The sequence below is a fragment of the Lipotes vexillifer genome, unplaced genomic scaffold, assembly GCF_000442215.2.
Source record: "Lipotes vexillifer unplaced genomic scaffold, Lipotes_vexillifer_v1.1 scaffold445, whole genome shotgun sequence".
Classification (NCBI taxonomy): domain Eukaryota; kingdom Metazoa; phylum Chordata; class Mammalia; order Artiodactyla; family Lipotidae; genus Lipotes; species Lipotes vexillifer.
This window is the reverse complement of record NW_006774995.1, coordinates 1,146,009-1,170,575: the sequence shown is the minus strand read 5'-3', so window position 1 is coordinate 1,170,575 and position 24,567 is coordinate 1,146,009. Positions and strand designations below refer to the sequence as shown.

General features: G+C 36.8%; 1 protein-coding gene across 1 annotated transcript; it reads right to left on the bottom strand.

Annotated features, from left to right (window-relative positions):
* Positions 1-1,774: 1,774 nt before the first annotated feature.
* RTCA (RNA 3'-terminal phosphate cyclase) lies at positions 1,775-23,904 on the bottom strand. The gene is made up of 11 exons (XM_007449611.1): positions 23,701-23,904; positions 23,502-23,602; positions 21,745-21,888; positions 19,193-19,316; positions 15,742-15,800; positions 14,156-14,297; positions 13,661-13,785; positions 12,675-12,733; positions 6,428-6,522; positions 5,164-5,268; positions 1,775-2,153 (listed from the first exon to the last, which is right to left on the bottom strand). The coding sequence occupies exons 1-11, from the start codon at positions 23,743-23,745 to the stop codon at positions 2,052-2,054; spliced, it is 1,101 nt and encodes a 366-aa protein (XP_007449673.1). The 5' UTR covers positions 23,746-23,904; the 3' UTR covers positions 1,775-2,051.
* Positions 23,905-24,567: the final 663 nt, after the last annotated feature.

Genomic DNA, 24,567 nt, shown 5'->3' with positions numbered 1-24,567 from the left:
GGTACAGGTTTATCTCTTAGTTTGAGAAGACTTTTCAGAGACTAATATTTCAGATTGTCCCTTTATTTGGTGCCTTTGAGATTTTCTTATATTCCAGGGGAATACACCATAGGAAAATTAGGCTGGGTAAAAAATAAACTTTCCTTTTGTAAAAAGGAAAAAATGGAGATTGTGAAAGAGAAGCTAAAAAGGAGAAACTACAAAGTCCTACTTTGACTGCCAGCAACTCTATTTTAGAAAGAAGTACATATTTAAGTAGAGAAATTTGGAAACATATTCTCTAAAAACTACTGACATCTGAAAACTTGAAATTCATGGGAAGGCTCTGTGAAACTCACGTGGTATGAATACCCTTGCTTGAAAGTCACTAAAGAATATTTTTAAAGAATATCAAAATATTAAATGTACCCATTGTGCACATAGGGTCCAATCAACAGAATTACTTGGATTAGGTCATTATTAAAAAATGAAGATGCATACTGAAATATCAATACAATTTCAGATAGAGAAGTAGGAACAGAAGTACAATTTTGTTTAAGGAAAATAAACATCTTCTTCTAGAACTTCACAAAAATTTCTTTGCAGTAGTCCCACCTTTATTTTACCCAAGCTGAGACTAACAGTAGTGACACACCCAAGCCAAGATTAATCATAAACCCATCATGTACACTGTTGACCTTAAATCTCTTGCTCCAAAATTCCCATTCTCTGCATTCCAACCTACCTTATTAACACTGCCACACACCTCATCAGAAGCAGCAGATATCATCACTAGTCTTAAAACCCCCAAACTTATCACAGCCTCTCCAACAGCTATACTAAAAGTGTGGTCTGACTCTAAAATAGAAAGACATTTCATGCCTCATGTGTTATAGAAATTAACTTATAAAATTTACTCCCTGAAAATACAAATAGCAAGCAATACTATCATCATCATATTTAAAACAAATTGAACTCAACTGTCCAATGCCACAGAAATCACTGACAAGAATTACCATTATGTACGTGGAGTAGTTTTTTTCATTACACCTTTTTATACAGACTAATTCTGCACTTTCTGAATGTTTTATAATATCATCCTCTGGGTCTGTATCTTGTACTATGTTTTTTTTTGTTTGTTTGGGTTTTTTTTGAATTTTATTTTATTTATTTTTTTATATATCAGGTTCTTATTAGTTAACGATTTTATACATATTAGTGTATATATGTCAATCCCAATCTTGTACTACGTTTCAATCATTACCAGATTAAGTCCAAGACAGAACTAAGTCTCAATGAATTCCTCACTATATTACAATACGGCTTATTTAGCTGTTACATAAAACTAGTTTCATTTGAGTCACAACCTCAACTGCCTACAGGGACCAAGAAGTAATCTAAATGTGGAACAGGCTAGGTGTAAGACAACAGAGTAATGAAAAGCATTCTGTTCTAAAGGCAATTATTTTTTTAATACTATAAGCCAAACAAAAACATACCTGGGGCTAATCTGGCCAAATTTACTAGGGTTGAAATTTTGCAATTCTCATTGTTTAGCTTTCACAACATATTCAACAGATTCAAAATCAATATCTACCAAATACCCACTAGAAAGAAGATACATATAATGAGACAATGCTTGTTAAATGTTACTGTCGACACAGCAAGTACATGTGTACAAAGTTGTCTCATTAAATTTTACGAGATTCTAGTAGTGATTAGAATCATACACAAATTACAGATCAAATCTACATCCATAACTTAATATACTGTATCAAAAATAAAAACACACTTCAGGTGAAAAGAATATTTTATTTCAATACTTTAATACTGAAATCAGCTATCATACATATTCACCAACTCTCAAATTTCACTGTCCCTATCTATCTCAGAAGACAGTCAAAGTGAGATTAATAGGACGAAGCATTCTCAGCAAATCTAGAACTTTCTGTATTTCATCTCCAAATTTAAGTCAGGTCCTTTAATAAGTTACTGCTTATTCATTGTTCTATAATATTTATGAAATGATTAGTGCAATACATCATTGAGGTATCATTTAAAAGGCAAATACCCTATAGATTTGGATTTGTCATCCCGATTCCTTGGCACTCAATAATGTAAGTATCTTTAGAAGCATCTTCTTCATCTTCTGATTTCTTCACAGTAAATTTAGCCTGAAACCAGAAGAGCATTTAGTATATAAATAATATGAAAAGCGATAGAGGGACGAGCCCACAACTCCAGCTGAAATAGGCAGTAGTTAATACCAAACTCATTTTATTGAAGCTAGAGATACAAAGATCAAATGACTCATAAGAAATTCAATGGCCTATATATAATATATTCTGTTCCAGAAGCATGGTCCTTGTTCAGAGGTATACATACCTGTGGAGTTCTGTCAGAATATACAGCCTGGGCCCTACTCCATACCCACTGAATCAGAACCCCGCAGGAGTACAGCTTAAGCAAATATAAATTTTTAAATCTCAACTGTTAATAATAATGCATCTCTACTACCTACTTCCTAAAATTTTTCTAAAACATGGCACTGAAGCATTTATACTTCTTTTATCTTGTCAAGTATAAAAATACCCTTTAATTCCCTCAAATTTTCTTGCTAATTTAATTCCCTAAATATACTATTTAAAATACCTAGTTCAGAGCAGAAAGGTAGAGGGAGGTAACAATTAACGTCTTCATTCATCTTTATTGGGCTTAACGTATTTTTCACTTAACTAATTCAAGTTTGGCTTTGAAACATTTGACCTCTATCATTATATTGTGGAAACATGACTTTTTAAAAAGCAAATGTATTCATTCTAAGAAAACTGAATTAAAATCAAAACAACTGAGTAGGCTGACTGAATTTGTGACAAAGGGATTTCAAGTATGCCTAAAACCTTTTGATTCTCTGAAATACAATTTGAAAACCACTACTCTGAGGCCCTGTTGAACTGTAATATTTACAAATTATTCCAGTTTCAGTATTATGTGGCAGTGCGCTGACACACTGGACACTGAAAATTACTGTTGAATGAATAAACACTGAATCTGAATTCTGAGCCAGACAGACTATATAGTATATATATTTTTCTCAAATTATAAGCACTATATAAATATGAAACACAGGTAATAATTATGGAAATCATTTCTAGCCTATATATAAACCTACTGAAAACTACAAAAATTTAGAGTTGGAAGGAGTCATAGGGACTACAGCACACTCTCTGACCTTACTGATGAATTATCTGCACTGAGACACAGAATGATGAAGCACCTTTGCCCCAAATCACTGAGTTAAAACACAACAAAGCTGAACAAGAAACCAGAGCTAGAAATTCCAGCTCATGGCACTTTCCACAGTGTATTCACTTCAAATAACATGTGAGTGTCTACTATGTGCAAAGTACTGTAGAAAGAATGAATACAGGGCTTCCATGGTGGCACAGTGGTTAAGAATCTGCCTGCCAATGCAGGGGACACAGGTTTGATCCCTGGTCCAGGAAGATCCCACATGCCGTGGAGCAACTAAGCCCATGTGCCACAACTACTGAGCCTGTGCTCTAGAGCTCACGAGCCACAACTACTGAGCCTGCATGCTACAACTACTGAAGCCCACGCGCCTAGAGCCCATGCTCCTCAACAAGAGAAGCCACCGCAATGAGAAGCCCATGTACCGCAATGAAGAGTAGCCCCGCTTGCCCCAACTAGAAAAAGCCCACGTGCAGCAATGAAGACCCAATGCAGCAAAAAATAAATTAATTAAATAAATAAATTTATTAAAAAAAAAGAGAAAAGAATGAATACAGCCTTGTCTCTGCTATCAAGAAGATCACAGTCTACGTGGGGAGACAAATAGTAGTTACAAAATACAGCATAAGTAGAATAATAAAAAATACAATTAACTATCTTTTGACATCAAATATAATTTGCCTTTGCCTCCTATCAAGCCTTTTTCCCACAATATAACCAAAATCTACCTATCCTTTCTAATAACAACAAAAAAAGTACATATTATTAAGAATCATACAAATAACATGTTCGGAGTAGGGCAACCGTGGCTTTGAGCTTGGTACACCGCTGTAATGCTTAATTTCTTAATACTACTGCACATTATTTTTATAACTCTTTAAAATACTTAAGGTCAGCACCTTCCTTCATAAAATTCTGAGTTATAAATTTCATAGTATTTTATAAAATTATATTATAAAGACTATGACAAAATGGAAATATGCCACACATTACTGAAAAAAGCAAGAAATGAAGCTGTATGCATTAACTGCAAAAACATGCAAAGAGAAACAATTTGAAGGGAGGAGGAGAATACCTAAACGTCAAGAGTGGTTTTACTGGCAAGGGGGAGTTAGGGACAGCTTTTTTCCTCTATTTTCTAAATTTTCTATAAAGAGATTAGTTTCAGATGAAATATACATGTCACATGTTTAAAGTTAAGAATCCTGTAGAAGAGGTATAAATATGAGCTTATTCAATGTCAAACCCTTTTTCACTAAAAATTATAAATCTAGGGAATTCCCTGGTGGTCCAGTGGTTAAGACTCAGCGCTTTCACTGCCAGGGCCCGGGTTCAATCCCTGGTCGGGGAACTAAGATCCCACAAGCCATGCAGTGCAGTCAAATTAAAAAAAAAAAAAAATTATAAATCTACTTTTCTGAAGCTGAAAGGACTGGTAAGTGTTAGAAGTCCAGCAAATACTCTAGTCTACCCCAATAAAATCACAATAAAATAAAATAAAACATTTAAAATTTTTATATAAATAATTTAAGTTTATAGCCCACTGCAAATCCCTTGTGATTTGATTTTACAGTTCCCATTAAAACATCTTCACTTACTGGAAGGCAGTATCTACCACACATGAGCTTAGATGTATGCTCTCCCAGTTTCCTCAAAGCTCAGTCCTGCCACTAAGAAACTATCCTAAGCAATTAATTCCTCTACCTCACTAGACTCATAAGTAAAATGGGATTAATAATAAATAGTCACCTAAAATGGTCATGCAGAGTGAGACAACTCAGCTTCACTGCTGAGTGAGCTCAGTGTCTGCCACACAGGAAGTATTCACTGAATGACAGCAATTACAATTACTATTAAGTTTTCTGTTGATTAAAATGTGACTCCAAATTGGCCAAAATGAGAATCAATTACTCTTTCTGATAGAATACTCACCTTTGCTAGTTGTTCAGCAAAATGTATAGCTGTTTGGGTATGGAGTGTAACTGGTCCTGTTTTTATTCTGGAAATTCCACTGGCTAATGCCATGAAAATGATCAGCTGTTAAAAAAAGAACAAGAAGAAAACTCTCACACATTTACTAATATTTGGGGTTAAAATTCTACTGCTTTCCATATGAAAATACTATTGATACTAGAAATCAACATAGCTAAAAAAGAATTTCCATTTCTTTAGGTTTCCAAAAGTCTTAAGATGATACAAAACCTGTGTTACCAAAAGTCTGTGGTGTAGCACAGAAATGCTTAGTAGCAGACCTCAATATAGATTTTTAAAATTAATGTTTAAGAATATAGAGTTGAAAGTTAATAAATTTAATCAGACCAACTATCTTTGCAAGCTATTATATATAATATTAAAGTTTCTTCCATACTCTAGAATTACAACATTTTAACACATAAATAAATACACTAATACAGAATTACTGGAGTGTAGACTAGTAAGAAGGAAGAGACTAGAAATAAGGAAAACTGTCTTAAGAAACTGGTCAAGAAATCTTGAGTAATACATTTCTAAACATAGACATCTGATTTGCTACTAAGGAGAAAAAAGTATGGTAGAAAGGAAAATCTATCAAGACAGTGCACCATAAAAAGACTGTATTTGGAAATATTCACTAGCACTTCTCAATGTGAGTAGATATATTAAGTTTGAGAGGTGTATGACACATCCAAGCAGAGATGTTGACAGGCATAAGAAATATTATGAGCATGCAGTTAAGGAGAAAGGTCTGGGCTAGTGATATAAATTTAGGAGCTGTCAGCATACAGATGGTACTAAAGCCATGAGACTGTACAAAATAACTGAGGGACTGAATACAGATAAACAAAAGAGCCTAAGCCCAAGGGCTCTCCAAAATTTACAAGTTGAGAAGAGGCAAACAACAATAACAAACTTGCAAAGAGACTAGAATGTAAGGTTAGCGAGATACAAAGATAATAACAGTATTTCAGGAAGCAAGCGAAGAAAGTATTTCAAGAAGGAAGGAGTGCTCGATTGTGCTAAATGATGTAGCCAGGTCAAGTAAGATGAGAACTGAAATTTATAGTATATAAATTCCAGAAAAATACCTAAAAAATGGATTGAACTAGGACATACCAATCAGTGTCTGAAAGTCAATGACTAAAATTTATATTCAATCTAATTGTCCAATATTTGAATCTAATAGGCTTGATGGTTTTTATCCTAAGAGTGTCATTACCTGGTCTTGCAGATACTCATCCACAGCACCACCATGTCTAAGATTTGCTAACAGCATTTCAGCAGCTTCAATTCCAACCTTGTCTGCATTAACACCTACAACAGGCACAATGTAAAAAAAACTAAATTAATTACTAAGAGGCAAAAAGTTTAATACATCCCAGTTAGCACTGGTGTAATATCTTTTAGGCCTCTGAACTCACCCAATGCAACCTTTAGGATAAGATCTTCACGTATATTTAATCTTCTGAGAGCTTAGCATATGCAAATATTTTATTAAATGCACAAGTGGAAGAAAAAACAGGCTGCTTTGGCCCTGTTTAAGAAGTACTAATTATAGGGGGACTTCCCTGGAGGTCCAGTGGTTAAGACTCCGTGCTTCCACTGCAGGGGGCACGGGTTCTATCCCTGGTCAGAGAAGTAAGATCCCAAATGCCACACGGCGCGGCCAAAGAAAAAAAAAAAAGAAGTACTAATTATAAAACCAATTTACAACTAAGTTATGATCCTATAACACTACACCTTGATTTCAAAATTTTAAATTTGCAATTCATGTATGTTACAATTAGTCGGCAGCCAATTCCATTAGAATTAAAGGATTTTTTTTAAAAAGTCAGATAATTTTCATCTAAGGAAGAATAGATAAAAATTCTCAGATCAAATAACATAAAGTTTTATTCCTTTAAGATTTGAACTATTTATTTATTTACTGTGCCACGGAGCTTACAGCAACTTAGTTCCCCGACCAGGGATTGAACCTGTTCCCTGGCAGTGAGAGCACGGAGTCCTAACTACTGGACCACCAGGGTATTTCCCGGTATCACCTAATTTTGAAAGTAAGTCAGAAAATTTATTCCCATGTTCTACTTCCTACTTCTCTACACATACCACAAATATTTGGTACAATGCTGAATACAAAATAAGTCCATCAGAAGTAGTGGAATGTCAAATGATTCTATTTACTTTAAACTAAATGAACCCTTGGCTACAAATGAAAATGTCCTTTGAAAAATGAGAATGTAGTTATTTTTTATTTTATTTTATATTTGGAAATTCATTTGACTATATGTATGTCTTGATAAAATTTATCAGAATAGGGGAAATCAAATTTTAACCATTATTTCCCTTACAGCAATTATTATAATAATATAACAAATTAAACTATCTTCACAAAATCAATCAGGCAAGTATTTACATGACTGAATGAAGTGGTTTGGAATATGTATGAATCTTGACTTCTTGGGTAAACCACTTTGCCTTTTCCATTGCTTCTTCCAGATGGAGATGGAGATGATAATACCTAAGTTGCAAACTTGCTAAAATTAGAGATAATATTTATAAAGCTTCTATTACCAAGACTGGTTTATAATAAGCTATTAATAAAAATAAGCTATTAATAAAAAATATAGATTTTTAAAATTATGTTTAAGAATATAGAGTTGAAAGTTAATAAATTTAATCAGACCAACTATCTTTGCAAGCTATTATATATAATATGAAAGTCATATTATATATAATATGAAAGTTTATTGAGTACCTACTATGTGTGTACCATACTAAGTGATAGAAACTGGTTCCTTTGCTAAGGAGACATCAGAAAATACTCATATATAAGAGTATTTGAGGATAAGTGCTAAGCTCTATGGTATAAACTATATATCCAATGAGATTTCAGAAAAGGAAATTATAGGTTCTAGAATAACTTGAGAAGGTTTCATGGAACATGAAGGACTTAGGTGAGACCTTGAAGAATGGCTAAAATTTGCATGGAGGATGTGAAGGAGAAGGAAGGAATTCCTGGCTTTGTATCAATAGTATCAGAGAGCAGTAGAAACACTAAGGTTTCTCAAGGTTTCTCTGTCTAGGGGCAAAGTACTTCTCAGAGCCATTCACATTCCTTCCTACCCAGCCGCCTTGAGAGCGAATAATGGTATGAATGGATCTAACATAATTACCACCTATTACTAGCGGTCTGTGGCAACTGAACAAAATGAAGTAAATATGAGAATTTTTCTTATTAGTATTATGTTCTAAACAAAAGAGCGAAATCCTAGTTTCTTTTGAAAACTTAAGGCTTTTCTGAAAAATACTCTTCTGATATTCTAGAGGTTTCTTAAAATGGTCTCAATTTTGATGGTTTATAACAAATTAAAATGAATATTCCATGATTTGGGGTTTCTTCTAGCTTATTAAAAGGACAAAACTATAAAACAGTTATCAGGCTGAACAGAGAAAGCTAAATGACTGATTATAGCATCAGAGAGATGCCATGAATTATACCACATACACTGAAGGAGGAAAAAAAGTGCTTACTACAAGCTAGGCAGTTTCCATACATAAGAAACAGGATTGATAAACCAGAGTCATAATTCATCTTAGCAAATTGATTTGTCCCATAGTAAAGAACCCTAACGGAAAGACGAGGAATCAACGAATACACAGATTTATTCAACTATGTAAAGACAAATACATTCTGTCCATACAGCAATCATATAAAGTTGGAAGGGATTCTTATACATAGATAATGGTCCAATCTCATTTTTCAGATAAGGAAAGCCCAGAGTCACCATGTAAGATAATGACAGACATAGGACCAAAACTTAGGTCTTCTTACTCTCAGTTTAGTGCTCTCTGTTATAATACACTGCCTCCATCTAAAACTGCAAGATTCCCTCAAGAAAAAAAAAAAACACAAACAAATTTCACCTTTGCAACAGGATTAAAGAATGTTATAACTGGAAGGATTTCAGAGATTCTTCAGGCTAACTCTCTCACTCAATAGATAAGGAAACTAAGGTCAAAATAGTTTTAGTAACTGAGACAATGACAAAAACATGACTAGTTACAACTTACTGCTTCTAATACATATGGTGGTGTGCACAACCAGCCAATGTTGCTTCTGATAATAACACTTAAACATTAGGATTCAGAGTCTAGTAATTTTCTAGTTAATTTAAATCAAATAAAAAAGGGATCTGGATATTGGGATCCATGACATTCTCTGAGATGCTTAATATATAGACTACCTAGACTAAGAGAGAAGACCCCAAGGTCTTTGCAATTGCTAATGACATCTCCTTTGACTTAGTGCCTGACAGGAAACAAGGGCAGGCACCAGAAGGAGTCAGGCAACCTCAGTAAGTGTGCTGCTCTATCCTCTATTCCCTCCTACCACTATAAGTCTAAAAATAAGTACTGTGCATTCTACATGAGCGTTGTCCAAAGACAACTTCAAAAACTCTCATATGACAAAGTGAAAAAAAATGTTTATGGAATATTAGGAAAGAAACTTTTTCAGGGCTGGCAGTAAAGTTAATTCCAAGTACTGCTCATAACAGAGTAATGGTCCCTTTATGATGTCAATACAACACATCCAAAACTATCTTCTACCCTGGCAAACTAACTCTACCTCCCATATTCACAAGTTTTAAGCATTTCCAGTTACCCAAGTTAGAAATCTAGAAGGTCATTACACTGCATCCCTCACCCCCCATTTCCAGCTAATCACCAAATTGTCTATTCACCCTCCTAAATACCCTTATATCAGTACTCATCTCTCTAGACTCAGTCCCTGCATTTCCTTGGTGTAGGTCCTCACCATTCCTGACCTGAATTGCTGTTAACAGACTCTTGTCTTCCTGCCTCCACTATGGTTTTCCTCTAATCCTCTACACAGCTATCAGACTTACTTCCAAAGACCTGGAATTACATCCCTCCTTAAAATCTTCACGTTTTCAGGATGAAACCCAAACTCCTTTATAAGGCCTATAAAGCCCTTCAAAGATCTGTTGACCTCTCTAACCTCATTCTCTGCAGTGACCCAGATCCTGTACTCATCACATATGGTTCCAGTTGCCCAAACACAGAACTACACTTTTATGTCAGCACTTTCCTTTGTCCTTCTTCCTTAGCTCTCACTTTTCTACCTGGCTAACTTCTACTTATCTACAGAACCCACTGGAGGATCAATGAATGGCACAAGACAGATTTGGGGTCAATCAGCCCCCAAAGAATAAGCTGTTCTTCTCCTGTGTTCCTATGGTGCCCTGGGGATACAACAATCACAGCACTGGTCTGTCTCCTCTGCCAGACTAAGCCAGGAGGCAGAAATGGTGACTCTTACTTCTGAATCCTTCATACATAGTACCTGGCACATCTTGGTACCCAACGATAATACAAACAAACTGAACTCACATTCAACCCAATGCCTGCCAAGCACTTACTACTTGTAACATAGGGTCCTAGTCTCTGCTTTATATTTTGCATTATCTTTGCCCTCTCAAGGCTTAAAGATATTGCATGTAGCGGCTCACTGATCCATGCTGATTCCTCACTGCACCTAACAAGAAATGAGTATACACTAAATATATGTTTTTGGTCACTATTTCTCAAATTTTATAATACCTTAGAGAGTTTGTTCAAAACAGATTCCTGGGCCCCACTCTCAAAGATTCTAATCTGATACATGAGGTGGGCCCCAAAATTGGTATTTCCAGCAAACTCTCAGATGACACCAGTATGCTACCTGTCCGCCAACCACACATTGAACAGCACGGTTTTAAACAGAATTCATTTATGTCCAGTCAACCAAAGGTGTTGATTTTACCTATTCTATTACACTGGTTAGATGTGACACCCAACTGTATCTAGATCAACCAACTGAGCAGACTAAAATTACCTGAAGTTTTTGTATTCAGCAGTAATAATGTGGTTAAATGGCATAGCGAGGGTAAGCATCTTTTAAAGATGCTACAAAGTAGGAATAAAGCAATCAACTGCCACAGAGTGAAATGTTCAATTAGAAGTTGCCTCAATGGCAAAAGTAACTTTAAATACTAACCAACAGATGCATACATGTATCTACTCTCCCAAATATACCAAATACTACAGAAATTTCCCTTGCACAAGAGCATTCAGTATTTTGAAATCAACACTGTAATAACTGATGCAGGGAAGAACCATCAACAGATGCTAAAACCACTGGATGAAAGTTGTATTGAGACAGGATGATCAGATGGTGTCAAAGTATTATCCCAGAGTATTTATTAATTATAAAGGGAAAAGGGGGAATTCCCTGGTGGTCCAGTGGTTAGGACTCCATGCTTCTACTGCAAGGGGCACGGGTTCAATCCCTTGTCGAGGAACTAAGATCCCACATGCTGCGAAGCATGGTAGCGCTAGGCAGGCAGACAGACAGATAGGTAGGTAGATAAATAAATAAATAAGGAACCTTTATAGCAGACAGACCTGGAGAACACCACCTTAACCAAGTGATCAGTGAGCTGTACTGATAAAGGGCATACTGACATTACATGCACCCTGATGTGATACAATAGAATGTACACAAAGTCACCTGTGCAATATTCTCACTAAAAATGTTTAACCTGAATACATCTAATCATGAGATAATCAGACAAATTCAAATTATGGAAAATCCTATGAGAAAATGGCCTGGACTTTTCAAAATGCAAATATCATGAAAGGAAAAAAATGGTGAAGAGACTATTCTGTGGTTAAAAAAAAAAAAAACTAAACAGACATGACAACCAAATGCTGTGTGTGCTCAAAAACAAACAAACAAGCAAACAAAAAACCCCATACTGCTCTAAAGAATATTTTGGAGGTATCTGGTTATGTCTGAATATAACAGACAGGGAACTTCCTGGCAGTCCAGTGGTTAAGACTTCACCTTCCAATGCAGGGGGTGCAGGATCAATCCCTGGTCAGGGAGCTAAGATCCCACATGCCTCACTGTCAAAAAGCCAAAAAATAAAAACAGAAGCAATACTGTAACAAATTCAATAGAGACTTTAAAAATGGTCCACATCAAAAAAAAAAACTTAAAAAAATACATATATAATAGATTCTTTGGGTATAAAAATGATAATGTGATTATGCAGACACTATTCTTTGGATGGACACACTGCAGTATTCAGGGGTGAGACTTGGTACCTGCAACTTGCATAGAGATGGTTCAGAAACACACACAACACGTAGCTAAATGTTCATAACCAGTGAATCTAGTGTATGGATATTCACTAATCATTCAACTTCTCTATAAGTTTGAAAATTTTAAAAGCATAAAGTTGGGGGAAAGACTGAAAATTTAATTGACTCTAAAATAGAATCAGTTAACCATATCCTTTCAAACTTGTTATCCATCATTCTACAACATCCTAATCCTGACAGATAATTAAAGAATTATACAGTAGCACTGAGAACAGTGGACCCCCTTCATTTAGCTATACCTCGTTTACCAAGCGATGATCCAGCGAACAAACAGCCAGTGGATGTCTCAGCAATAATGCTATATAGGGAAAAAAAAGTATTACTATCTATGCTATAAATATTCCAAAATTACATGCAAATACAACACAGGAGAACAGTGACTATTAAATAAGCAGAATTAGATCTGGCTAGTATATTACAAAAGTGAAAGTCTTCATACAGAGAGCAGCATGATTAGCATTCTCCATCTTCATCAGGGTATGAGTATCTTTCAGCACTTTGGACAAGAAGTCACACTAGATTCTAATCCACTCATAGGTAAGGAATGGCTCTCCCAAAAGTCTTGTCATCAGCACTAAGGGGTACCATTTCAAAGCCATACTGCACTCATTATCTTAAATGAAAAGGTCTTTCTACAAAGATGTTTGGTTTTGTTTTATAGTTTTTAGGTAGTATTATCATACAAAGAAAATGCATTTACTTTAAACCCTTTAATAGAAAATCTGAAAAAGAAGGCTTAAATTTAAATATCCACAAAAGATACTTTTATTCTTCAAAAATATTAAAGCATTTTTATAACACTTAAATCAATAACTACTAAATGGATTAATATACTATATTTCTTTTTTAAATAGATCTTTGCCATATCTAATATTTACTTGTAAACTGATTTCACATTTGAGATATAGAAAAGCAACTGGAAATGTTTCTCTTAGGATCATATTCAAAGGCTAACTTCTGATTAGCTTAAACATTTAAGTTCGCCATATAAACAAAAAGGCTCTTATAACGTAATAAAAGGTAAACCATCCTCAGAAAAGAAATTCAGAATAAAATAATCATCATAATTCATCATTCTGTTGTTTTAGGTAGGAATGCCCTTAAAAATATATCTTCTTAAAACTACAAATTTAAACAAACAAAAAAAGACAAATCTTTAATTAAAATAGAATAATTATTTCAGGGCTCTCTCAACCAACATCTAGGAAAAAGTATATTGTCTCACATTATTCCATTTCCATTGCCAAAAGCTTGGTCTTTAGGTTCCTGAACAGGCTGGATGTTAACATACAGATCCCTAATCTCCTTTCTGATGCATCTTACGGCTGCTGCTGCCATATCTTTTGCTACCTATTTTGGCAAGACAAAAAAATAGAATAAAATAAATTAATGATTATTTTGACAATTGCTTTCAAGCCTTCAAAGACAAATAATTAATAACTTTTACATGCATCATATAAAAACACAATTTTCAACAGTAGAGAACACAGAATTTTAAGAAAAATTTTTAATGAAAAGATTTATTTAAAAATTAAGTTCTTTCAATAATTTCAAAATTTAGATGATATAATACTTATCAAGACATGCACACACTTCTAAGATCATCTAGACTTTACTTTTTATTACTTTATTTTATTTTTTTAAATTTTTATTGGAGTATAGTTGATTTACAACGTTGTGTTAGTTTCAGGTATACAGTAAAGTGAATTAGATAGCTTACTTTAAATGGCAAAACACCAGCAACAAAAGCTCTTCCATATATCTTAGTCACAGAGCCACGGTCAGTTAAATTTATTGGGTTCAACTGTTTAACTGGCGACATTCGGATAATCACTTCACCACCTCCTTTTGGGTAGTAGCCCCTATGAAAAGTATCATGAATACTCACATAAACTGATTGCACGACAAAAATAAAGCTCAATATTTACAATAAAATAATATGTGAGTGATATCCAACTATATAATTCATGTTTGAAACTTCCAAATAATGTTTTAGATCTGTGTTGTCCAATATGGTAGACTGAAGCTACATGTGAATAAATGAATATTAATTAATTAATCTATTTATTTATTTATTTAGGCCACACAGCTTGCAGGATCTTAGTTCCCCAACCAGGGATTGAACCCACGCCCTCAGCAGTGAAAGTGCAGAGCCCTAACCACTGGACAACCTGGGAATTCTCTATTTAAATTTAAATTTAATAAAATTTAAAACTTAACTCCCCAATCCTACTAGCCACATTTCAAGTGCTCAATAGTCATATGTATCAAGTGACTACCATCCTGGACAGATAAGGAACATTTCCCTCAGTACAGAAAGTTCCATTCAACAGTGCTGTTTTAGACTTAAGCTACTTAATGGTAGGAGCTTGGTCTATTTTGTTCCTGTTATATTCCAGTGCCTAAAACAATGTCTGGCACATAGTAGGTGCTCAATAAATATATGATGAATACTTAGTAGCTGAACCACTAATAAAATTTCAACTCAAATATTTAGTGTCACTTATTCTATAAGAGATGCTGAGAACACACAGATGAGAATGACAATGCTCTTATCCAAAAAGAACTCCCCATCTGGTAAGATGGGGCTCCACATATAATCTACTAGGACACAAGCCAGGCTGTAAGGAGGACTACAAGAGAGATGTAAATAGGAACTCCAACCGAGGCACAGTCACTGACAACTCACATAAGAAATTACAAGTTTCACTTTCAGAAAATGTAGGATTTCCAATTTTTAGGAGAGCAGGGGAAGAAAAACATGAACAAAGATATGGAAGTCTGAAGGCACAAAGTATGTTTAGGGAATGGCAGCAATCATGTAGTTAGAATATATGGAGGGGAGGGAGGATAAAGCTAGAAAAGTAAATTGGAATAAGACTGCAAATCACTTAAATGCCACACAAGAAATATGGCCTTTTTACTATGCGGCCTTACAGAGGGAAGGGAAGCCTTACAGAGAAACAACCTGAATGCCCAACATGTCTCTTAGAAAAATAATTCTGGTTGCTCTATGGAAGAGAATCCCTTTTATGACCCTGCAGTGCCCATTCCAGTTGTCTGTACACAGTGAGCATTCTGTCTGTGGTGAGCATGGATAATTCCAGATATGAAGGTGCCTCAGTGTAGCAATTCCCTTTCAAGTCCCCATGCCTCTGATGCTTATTGTTTTTAAGCCACGAAGTACTATTATTCCTATAAGATATGTATTAAGTGGGTTACGGAATGACAGTTCTCCAAGATCTAACTTTTCCACTATTTTTAGCACAAGTAGTGGGTCAAAGGGTTAAGAAATAAGTAACTTACCTCATTTTAATGTCACAATTAAATGTGAAACCAAATTTTTCAACAATTGGCTTGAAAACCTGAAAAAATCAGTTTACTGTTACTTTAATCACCAATATTCACTGTCAACAAGTATATTTAGTAAACAAAAGTGCTCTGCACTGAAGCAGTAATGAGGCACCATGGATAAACAGTGATATAAAAATGTGTAGGCTAGTTCTATTTTTCAAATAAAATAACTGACATAGCTAAAATTAAAAGTTTAACATTTAATTAATCAGAGCTGTGCAAGTCTATCTAATGAAAAAAAAAAAAAATCAGAACTCAGGAAACTTGATCCTAGCAGTTTTTAACTCCAGAGGCCAGTATTTCCTAACCTTCTCAATACAGTGTACCGTAAGAAATTACGGGGTGTTGAACAGCATTCCATTCTGCGTTCTCAGTTATTTTTTATATAGTTGAAATCTCACCGCATACACAACATTTTATACATTTTTCCCCATTTAACATTATAAACAAAAGCATTTTCCCAACATTATAAAATTCCTCCTAAAAAATATTTGAACAACTTCATGGCATTCTAGCATAATTTACCTAACCATTGTCCAAGTTTTCATTATTACATAATTATGTATATTATATAACAATAATTATAGTATATAATGCTCTGCTCCAATACCTTTAACATTATCTTTTGCTGCATTTCACAATATTTAATTAGGGTCATTTCCTTGAAGTGGTATTACTAGGTGAAGAGAGATTAACTTTCATTATACATCCTATCAAACTGAATTTTAAAAGACTGTACCACCTATTAAAATGGCAAAAAAAATTTTAACTGAAACCTGAGACTATCAAGCGCTGGGGAGGATGAAGAGCTGAAACTCTCCTACAGCGCTGGTGAAAATGCGAAACAATGCAGCCACGTTGTATGCCAAAACAATTTGGCAGTTTCTCAATAAAGTTAGACATAAACTTACGATTACAACTGAGCAACCCCTCTGTAGGTATTTACCCAAGACAAATAAAAACTTATGTTCAGACAGAAAAACCTGTATGTGTTTATAGTGGCTTTACTCATACTTGCCAAAAACTGGAAACAGTCCAAATGTCCTTCAACTGATGAATGGATAAACTGGTACTGATAAACAAACATCCATATAATAGAACACTACTTAGCTTTTATTGCTGGTACCAGCAACATGGATGACTCTCAGATGTATTTTTTTTTAATTTATTTATTTTTTGGCTGTGTTGGGTCTTCATTTCTGTGCGACGGCCTTCTCTAGTTGCGGCAAGCGGGGGCCACTCTTCATCGCGGTGCGCGGGCCTCTCACTGTCACGGCCTCTCTTGTTGCAGAGCACAGGCTCCAGACGCGCAGGCTCAGTACTTATGGCTCACGGGGCTAGTTGCTCCGTGGCATGTGGGATCTTCCCAGACCAGGGCTCGAACCCGTGTCCCCTGCATTGGCAGGCAGATTCTCAACCACTGTGCCACCAGGGAAACCCTCAGATGTATTTTTTTAAATTTATTTTATTACAGTATAGTTGATTTACAATTTTGTGTTAATTTCTAGTATACAGCAAAATGATGCAGTTATGGGACTTCCCTGGTGGCGCAGTGGTCCGGGAAGATCCCACATGCCGCGGAGCAACAAAGCCCATGCACCACAACTATTGCGCCTGTGCTCTAGAGCCCGCGAGCCACAACTACTGAGCCCACGTGCCACAACTACTGAAGCCCACAGGCCTAGAGCCTGTGCTCCGCTACGAGAGAAGCCACCGTAATGAGAAGCCTGCACACCACAACAAAATGTAGCCTCTGCTCACCACAACTAGAGAAAGCCTGCATGTAGCAACAAAGACCCAAGGAGGCAAGAATAAAATAAATAAATAAATAAATTTATTTATTTATTTAAAAAAATGATTCAGTTATACATATATATGCATTCTTTTTCATATTCTTTTCCATTATGGTCTATCACAGTAGGACCCTGTTGTTTATTCATTCTATTATATAACAGTTTGCATCTGCTAATTCCAAACTACCAATCCATCCCTCCCCCATCTTACTCCCCTAATCAGATGTATTTTAAGTGAAAAAAACAAGACTCAACAGGCTATATACAGTATTATTCTTTTATATGACATTCTGAAAAAAAGGCAGAACTATTAGAGAAAACAGACCACTGATTGCCAGGGGTGGAGGGGTGGGATTGACTACAAAGAGGGATAACGGAATTTTCTGCAGTAATTCTCTATCTTGATTGTGGTGGCTGGTTCACAATCATACATCAGAAATCACAGAACTGTATACTACAAAGGGTGAATTTTAGTATAAATAACCACACCTCAATAAACCTGGAGAAAAAAGATGATACCACTTTTCTCTCCCACTAGTTGTATAAGCATGCCAATACTGAATTTTATCATTCTAAAAATTTATAGTCAAATCATGGTATTTAATTATTTTTTAAAATTTTATTTTATTGTGGTAAGAATATTTAACATGAGATTTATTTTAAGAGTACAACACAATATTGTTGACTATAGTTACAATGTGTACAACAGATCTCTAGAGCTCATTTATCTTACTGTACTAAAAAGTTATGTCCAATGAATATGAACTCCCCAATTTCCCCCTTCCCCTAACTAGCATTCCACTCTTTGATTCCATGAATTTGACTACTTTAGATATCTTATATAAGTGGAATCATGCCAGTACTGTCTTTATGTGACTGGCTCATTTCACTTAGCACAATGTCCTCAAAGTTCAACTGTGTTGTCACATATTCTAGAATTTCTTTTATTTTTTTTAAGGCTAAATAGTAATCCACTGTATGTATATACCACATTTTCTTTATCCTTTCATCCATCAATGGACATTTAGGTTGTTTCCACATGTTGGCTATTATGAATAGTGTTGCAATGAACATGGGAATGCTAATTTCTCTTGGAGATTCTGATTTCAACTCTTTAGGATAATACCGAGAAGTGGGATTGCTGCATTATATCGTAGTTGTATTTTTAATTTTTTTGAGGAACCTCCATACTGTTTTCCATAGTTGTTGCACCGTTTTGCATTCCCATCAACAGTGTGCAAGCGTTCCAATTTCTCCACATCCTCGCCAATCCTGTCAAACATAGTATTTAATTCTTACTTTGAGTTTTTCTTCCAAATCATAATCCCTGTATTCACAAACTAACAGACTTATATGATAAGTAATATAATATACATACAATATAATGTATACAATAACTGAGGCTTTTTAAAGAATTCACTATGAGCACAGTTCTAAGATACAACACACAATCTAAAATAATTATCCTCTCCCACAACAGAACGAGACACCATTAAGAAATTAAACAACTATGTACACAAAAACACTCAGGATCTATTTAAATAGAGAACGGAGATTCAGAAGACTATGTGAGATCATCTTAGTTTATCAGTAGCAACAAAAGCCCTTACCATGGCTGTGTAATCAATCTGTGGTGCCATTTCAGCATTAGTTCCACCTTTCAAATGAAGTTCTGATGGACAAGCAGCAAAGAGAGCACAGGGCATTGAGACCTGCATCAAGAGGCATACACTCCTAAGAAGAAGACAGAACAGGCTTAGCTGCATTTTCTTTTTAAAGTCTCAAGAAAGAGACATAACTACATATCACCATTAGCTGAAGCACAGACAACTGAGAAGGCAGGTACACGCCCTCAAGTTTAAAGTTAAAAAACACTCCAGTGACTGAATGATAACATCCGATTAGTATTTCGCAGTAGAAGGAACTGGCCTTAAATGATAAGCAAATCTGGGTTTGAATCCAATACTAAATACATTAGCTGTGCGATCTTAGGTTAAGTCCTAACACTTTTCTTTATCTTACAAAGAAGTAAAAAAAAAAAAAATTTAATTAAAGCATCTTTACAACGTTTTTATAAAAGGATTCTTAAAAGTAACAGTTTATGAAAATGCATTCAAAACCATCAAGGTCTAGAAATATTCTAATGATTGTATCTGAGTCTCCACCACGCACAAGGCATCGTTCCAGATATTAAGATACAGTTCCTACTATGTTGGCATCTGTGGTATGATAGAGTAATGTTTTACAAAGACTGATAGCCAAATGTTTTACATGGAAAAAACTGTTAAGGAGATAATCCTTACCATAACTCACCTCTGTTTGGTCCTTATAGTCAAATAATGTGAGAAATCACAAGAAATAATTATAGAATATGTAGCATTTTATAAAATGAAACGGTCAGATTTTCTAAATGAGCTGTTATCTCCCTTCTCCAAAGTCAAGGGAAAACAATCATATTAATACATAGACTGTAGTTTGAAAAGGAGTGCAACATAGCCTCTACATACCAAAAGATAGCCTTTATTTAACTTTCTTATAGCAATGATGCAGGTGTACTGAGTTAGACAGTCTCTATCACTGATAATGCATTTCATTAATTCAGTAAATATTTATTGACTGTATAATGTGTTAGGCATTATAAGAGAAAATGCATGCAATATAATCCCTGTTCTCAGGAGTTGAGCCTAGGAGCAAGTGAAAAAAACGTGGAAATGTTCAGTTTACCATAAACCATAGGTTTACAACTACTGAACTTCTGTTTATTCCCTGAGAAACCCAACATAGCTAAAGTGTCTCTCTTCCATTCAATAAAATCAGATTCTAAGAAGACTAAAGAAAACTTTAATATTAGAAGAGTAAGGAATTGCAAAGACAAAGGTAGACATGAGAAAACACATGGTACTGTAATCACAGTTAGGGATGAAAATGTTAGAATTCAAATAAATAAGATGTGTTTTCTGACTAGGAACAAGCTTGTTTGAGCCTACTGAATGGAGTTGGATTATCAACCTTAAATTCACTGCCCATACGTTCTAGTGGATTAGAAGCCAGAAGGCCTAGATTCTAATTCTAGCTCTGACCCTTACTCTATGACCTCTGGTTAATCACTTAACACCAGAGGGTCTTCACTCTCATTCACAAAGTGGAGGAAGGGTTGGAACACATGGCTTCTATCTTCTCTCCTGTAGCTTCAAAATTCTATGATTCTGTGTTAGTTAATTTTTAGATAGCTGATTAACTATAACTTTTCCCCCCTTTTGTACCAGAGAATGCCCAAAATAATAAGCTGACTATAAAGATATCTCAAAATGCTTTAATCCCCTTAAGAAAGTTCTCATTTGGCAAACTTCACCTTAGGCCTAGCAGCAAGCCCCTTTTAGCAGAAGTCTATTCACATCATAACTCAAATCTCAATCATCACTAAACATTTTAAGCTAAAAAAAAATCATAATTTTTTGAAACAGTCATTTCTGAAACAAACTGGCATTGGGTTCACAGTACTGTTTCTTACTTTACCAGATTTCCTAGTAAATGGATAGGATTTTGATAAAGGATGCTGCTTACAATAACTATCAGCCAATAACACAGAAAACACAAAAATTGCTCTCCATGTTTTATCAATAAAAGGAGGGATTCTTGGAAAGGGATAAAGCCTCAATTTAATTGTTAAATATCCAGTTTCCAATGGGGAGAAAAAGCCAAGATCATATATAAAAATTTCTAAATAGGGCTGTATAAGTATCTATTAAAAGATAACAAAAATACGTAGACTAAAAGTAGAAGATGGTTCATAATTTGCTGTAAGCCAAGAACTAAATATGCTACACCACAAAGACTACTATCACTATAGAGCATGAAACTACAGCTGTTTTCAGATATTCATTTTCTAAGTAATAAAACTAAAGAAACAAATACGCTATACTACACATGTGAGAAAATTCTAGATAGGTATAGCAACAGCTACAATTAGGAAGCAATTAGGTATCTGAGACTTTACACAGTCTCTAACCCTAAAAGGTAAGTGTTTTATCTCCATTTTAAAAGTGAGGAAACTAAAGCTTCAAAGAGTTTAAGCAACTTGTCCAGTAAGTGGTAGTACCTGCATGTGCATCCAGGTCTAATTCCAAAACCCATACTTAAATGGAATGTAAGTGACACATACCCTGCTGTCTTGGTATCTGCTGTGTGGACTCCACCTTTGATCTTCTCTGGCGTAAACATTATTTCTGTTGAGCCGATTTCTGCCCCCTCCAGTTGCCCATCACAGAAATCTCGAATCATTTCCAGTCCAGATAAATGCTGAGGCCTTCAGGTCATAATACTGCATCAAAACGTGTGCATTCAGACTGCCTATATCCCCACTTTTTATGACACATTTACAAAACTTCAATGGCAAGAAAACAGCAAGCTCTAACCATAGTAAGTGCCAGAGCTTCCTTTTGGCTTTTTATGCATGTAGACTACCTGCTGGTAGGCATTATTTTAAGGGTTCCTTCCAGACCAGTTATTTTAACTATAAATAACTATAAACATATATGCTGATAATATGGTTGCAAATTCTAAGTATGCAAGAGAGGAAAACTAATAAAACTATCTAAGTGCCACCAGTCTCACTTGCATTTCACTGAATAATCTATGATACCTGCATGGGCTGAACTGTGTTCCTCTAAAATTCATATGTTGAAGTACCTCACAATGTGACTGTATTTAGAAATAAGGCCTCTGAAGAGATGATTAAATTAAAAAAGGCAGTCAGGAGTGAGCTGTAACCCACTCTCACTGGTGTCCTTACAAAAAGAGAAGATTAGGACATACCAGGGGTGCGCATGCACAGAGGGATGAGCATGGGAAGAGGGGGCAAGAGGGTGGTCACCTCCAAGCCAAGGAGAGAGGCCTGAAACAGAGTCTTCCCTTATGGCCCTCAGAGGAAACCAACCCTACCAGCACCTTGATCTTGGACTTTCAGCCTCTAGAATTGTGCAAAAATAAATTTCTGTTGTTTAGGCCACCTAGTCTGTGGTATTTTGTTATGGCAGCCCTAGTAAACTAATAAAATACCTCACACAGCCTTAATGAATTAATTTCCCTATTGGTGAAATGGGTTACTGCAAACTACTGCTGTGACAGAGAATTACTATTCACACATATCAGTAATGGCCTTTTAATAATTTCAACATGGGGTGTGGATAAAAGACTAAGAGATAACTGATCCATTAGAATGAAATATATAAAAAGTACAAGGAATCAGTCTGTCTTCCCCCTGGGTCCTCTTCTAACAGGTGTATATACCTGACACTTAAAAAATAGTGGCATGCCTAGCTTCCCAGACAGAAGAAACAGTCAACTGTCAACATTTTCCCCTCTCCTACAACTGATAATCCTGGTCGTATCCACAGCCTCCTAGAGGTCTGAATGAAAGCTGGAATGACACATCTCAGGGTCCTTATGAGACTAAAACGTGCTGCAGCAGAAAATGCACTGGTTAAAAAGTGGGGTTTCCTCCGGCCCTAGAGGCTGTTCTGCCCTGATCTACCTCGCCCGCTGCTACGAGCTCTCCGAGTACTTGGAATGCCCGACGAGGCGGGGAAACCGTTTAAAAGATAACTCATTAGGAAACGAGACAACTCTAGCCAAATAGAGAAAACGTGGGCCTATTTTCTGAACTTGCTCCTTGAAACTTTCAAGGGCGCACAAGCCCGGCTACGCCTAACCGCCCAGCCCGGAACACCGTCCCGCCGCCCCTGCGGCCCGGCTGCAGAGTCCTCAACCCTGGGGCGGGCGGATCTTCCCAGCATCACCGCCGGACTCCAGATTCCCAGCCCCAAGACCCGCCCCCCATCCCCCAATGGCCTGTCCCCCGCCCCGAGCCCCCAGCCCGCTCTCCAACCTCCAGTCGGGCCGCCTGGCTCCCCGACTTACCTAAGGCCCGGCGTGCTGCGGCCTGCTCGGATCTTCTGCACCCGCAAGGGGAGGCCCAGGAGACAGCTCAGTGCCGTCGACACCCTCAAGATCTGCCCGCCCTGGTGCGGAGAGAAGAGAGAGAACATCAGATGGGCAAGCTCTGTGCCGCAGCCCGGAAGGCAGCCGCAACCCGCCAGGCCTCGGACTCGGTACTCACCCCTTCCATGATGCTGCCGTCCACCTCGACCCGCGGGCCCGCCATGGGGGGGGGGGGTCCTGGCGCCTGGCCAACCGCGACTCTGCCTCGGCCCGAACGGGAGGAAGAGGAGACGCAGGGTCCTGCCTCGCAGCTCCGGAGGCGCTGTCCTCGCTCGGGGTCGCTTGGCTCCGCGTAAAGGCTGAGGACGCGCCGGCTCCAGGAACGCCCTACCCAAACCAAGCCGCTCTGCGTGCAGAAGCCGGGTTCGCCAGGCCCCCCCCCAGCCAGGGCGCATGCGCGCCTCGCGGCGCTTAAAGAGGCGGCACCCATAAAATTCCGGCAAATGGGAAGCTGTCCAGCAGGAGGGGTGGTGGCCGGGGAGGTTACCTGGAGCGTGGAAGGAAATGTGTTCCTGGAAGACTTGCGCCCTGAATACAGCAAAACGCGCAGATTGCCGAAAGCCTCCCTTTCAACTCTAGTCGGATCCTCCAGCTGTCTCGCAGGCTTGTGCAAGCATCTTTGTCTCTGTTTTCTCGGGGATCCTGCCGTACCCAGAACTGGAGACTCTTAGAGCTGAAGATGTAGGAAAGGCCCCTGCAATGCACCGACCACCTTCTCTCTGGTCGGGTTTGCCTTCTCTGCAGCTTGTCCCTTGAAATGTGTCCCTGGTGCATTGATGATACCCATGAGCCTCTCGTTCTTCGTGTGTGTGTGTAGAGTATTATCTCTTTTTCTTCTGCTAGACACCATTTATTTGGGGATGAGTAGAAATGGACAGAATCAGAATCAGTAATATAATGCTCAAAAAAGCCAAAGTTATGCCACCTTGTCCGAGAATGAGGGCAAGTTCATGACTGCAATGAACAGTGCCACTAACGTAATTCA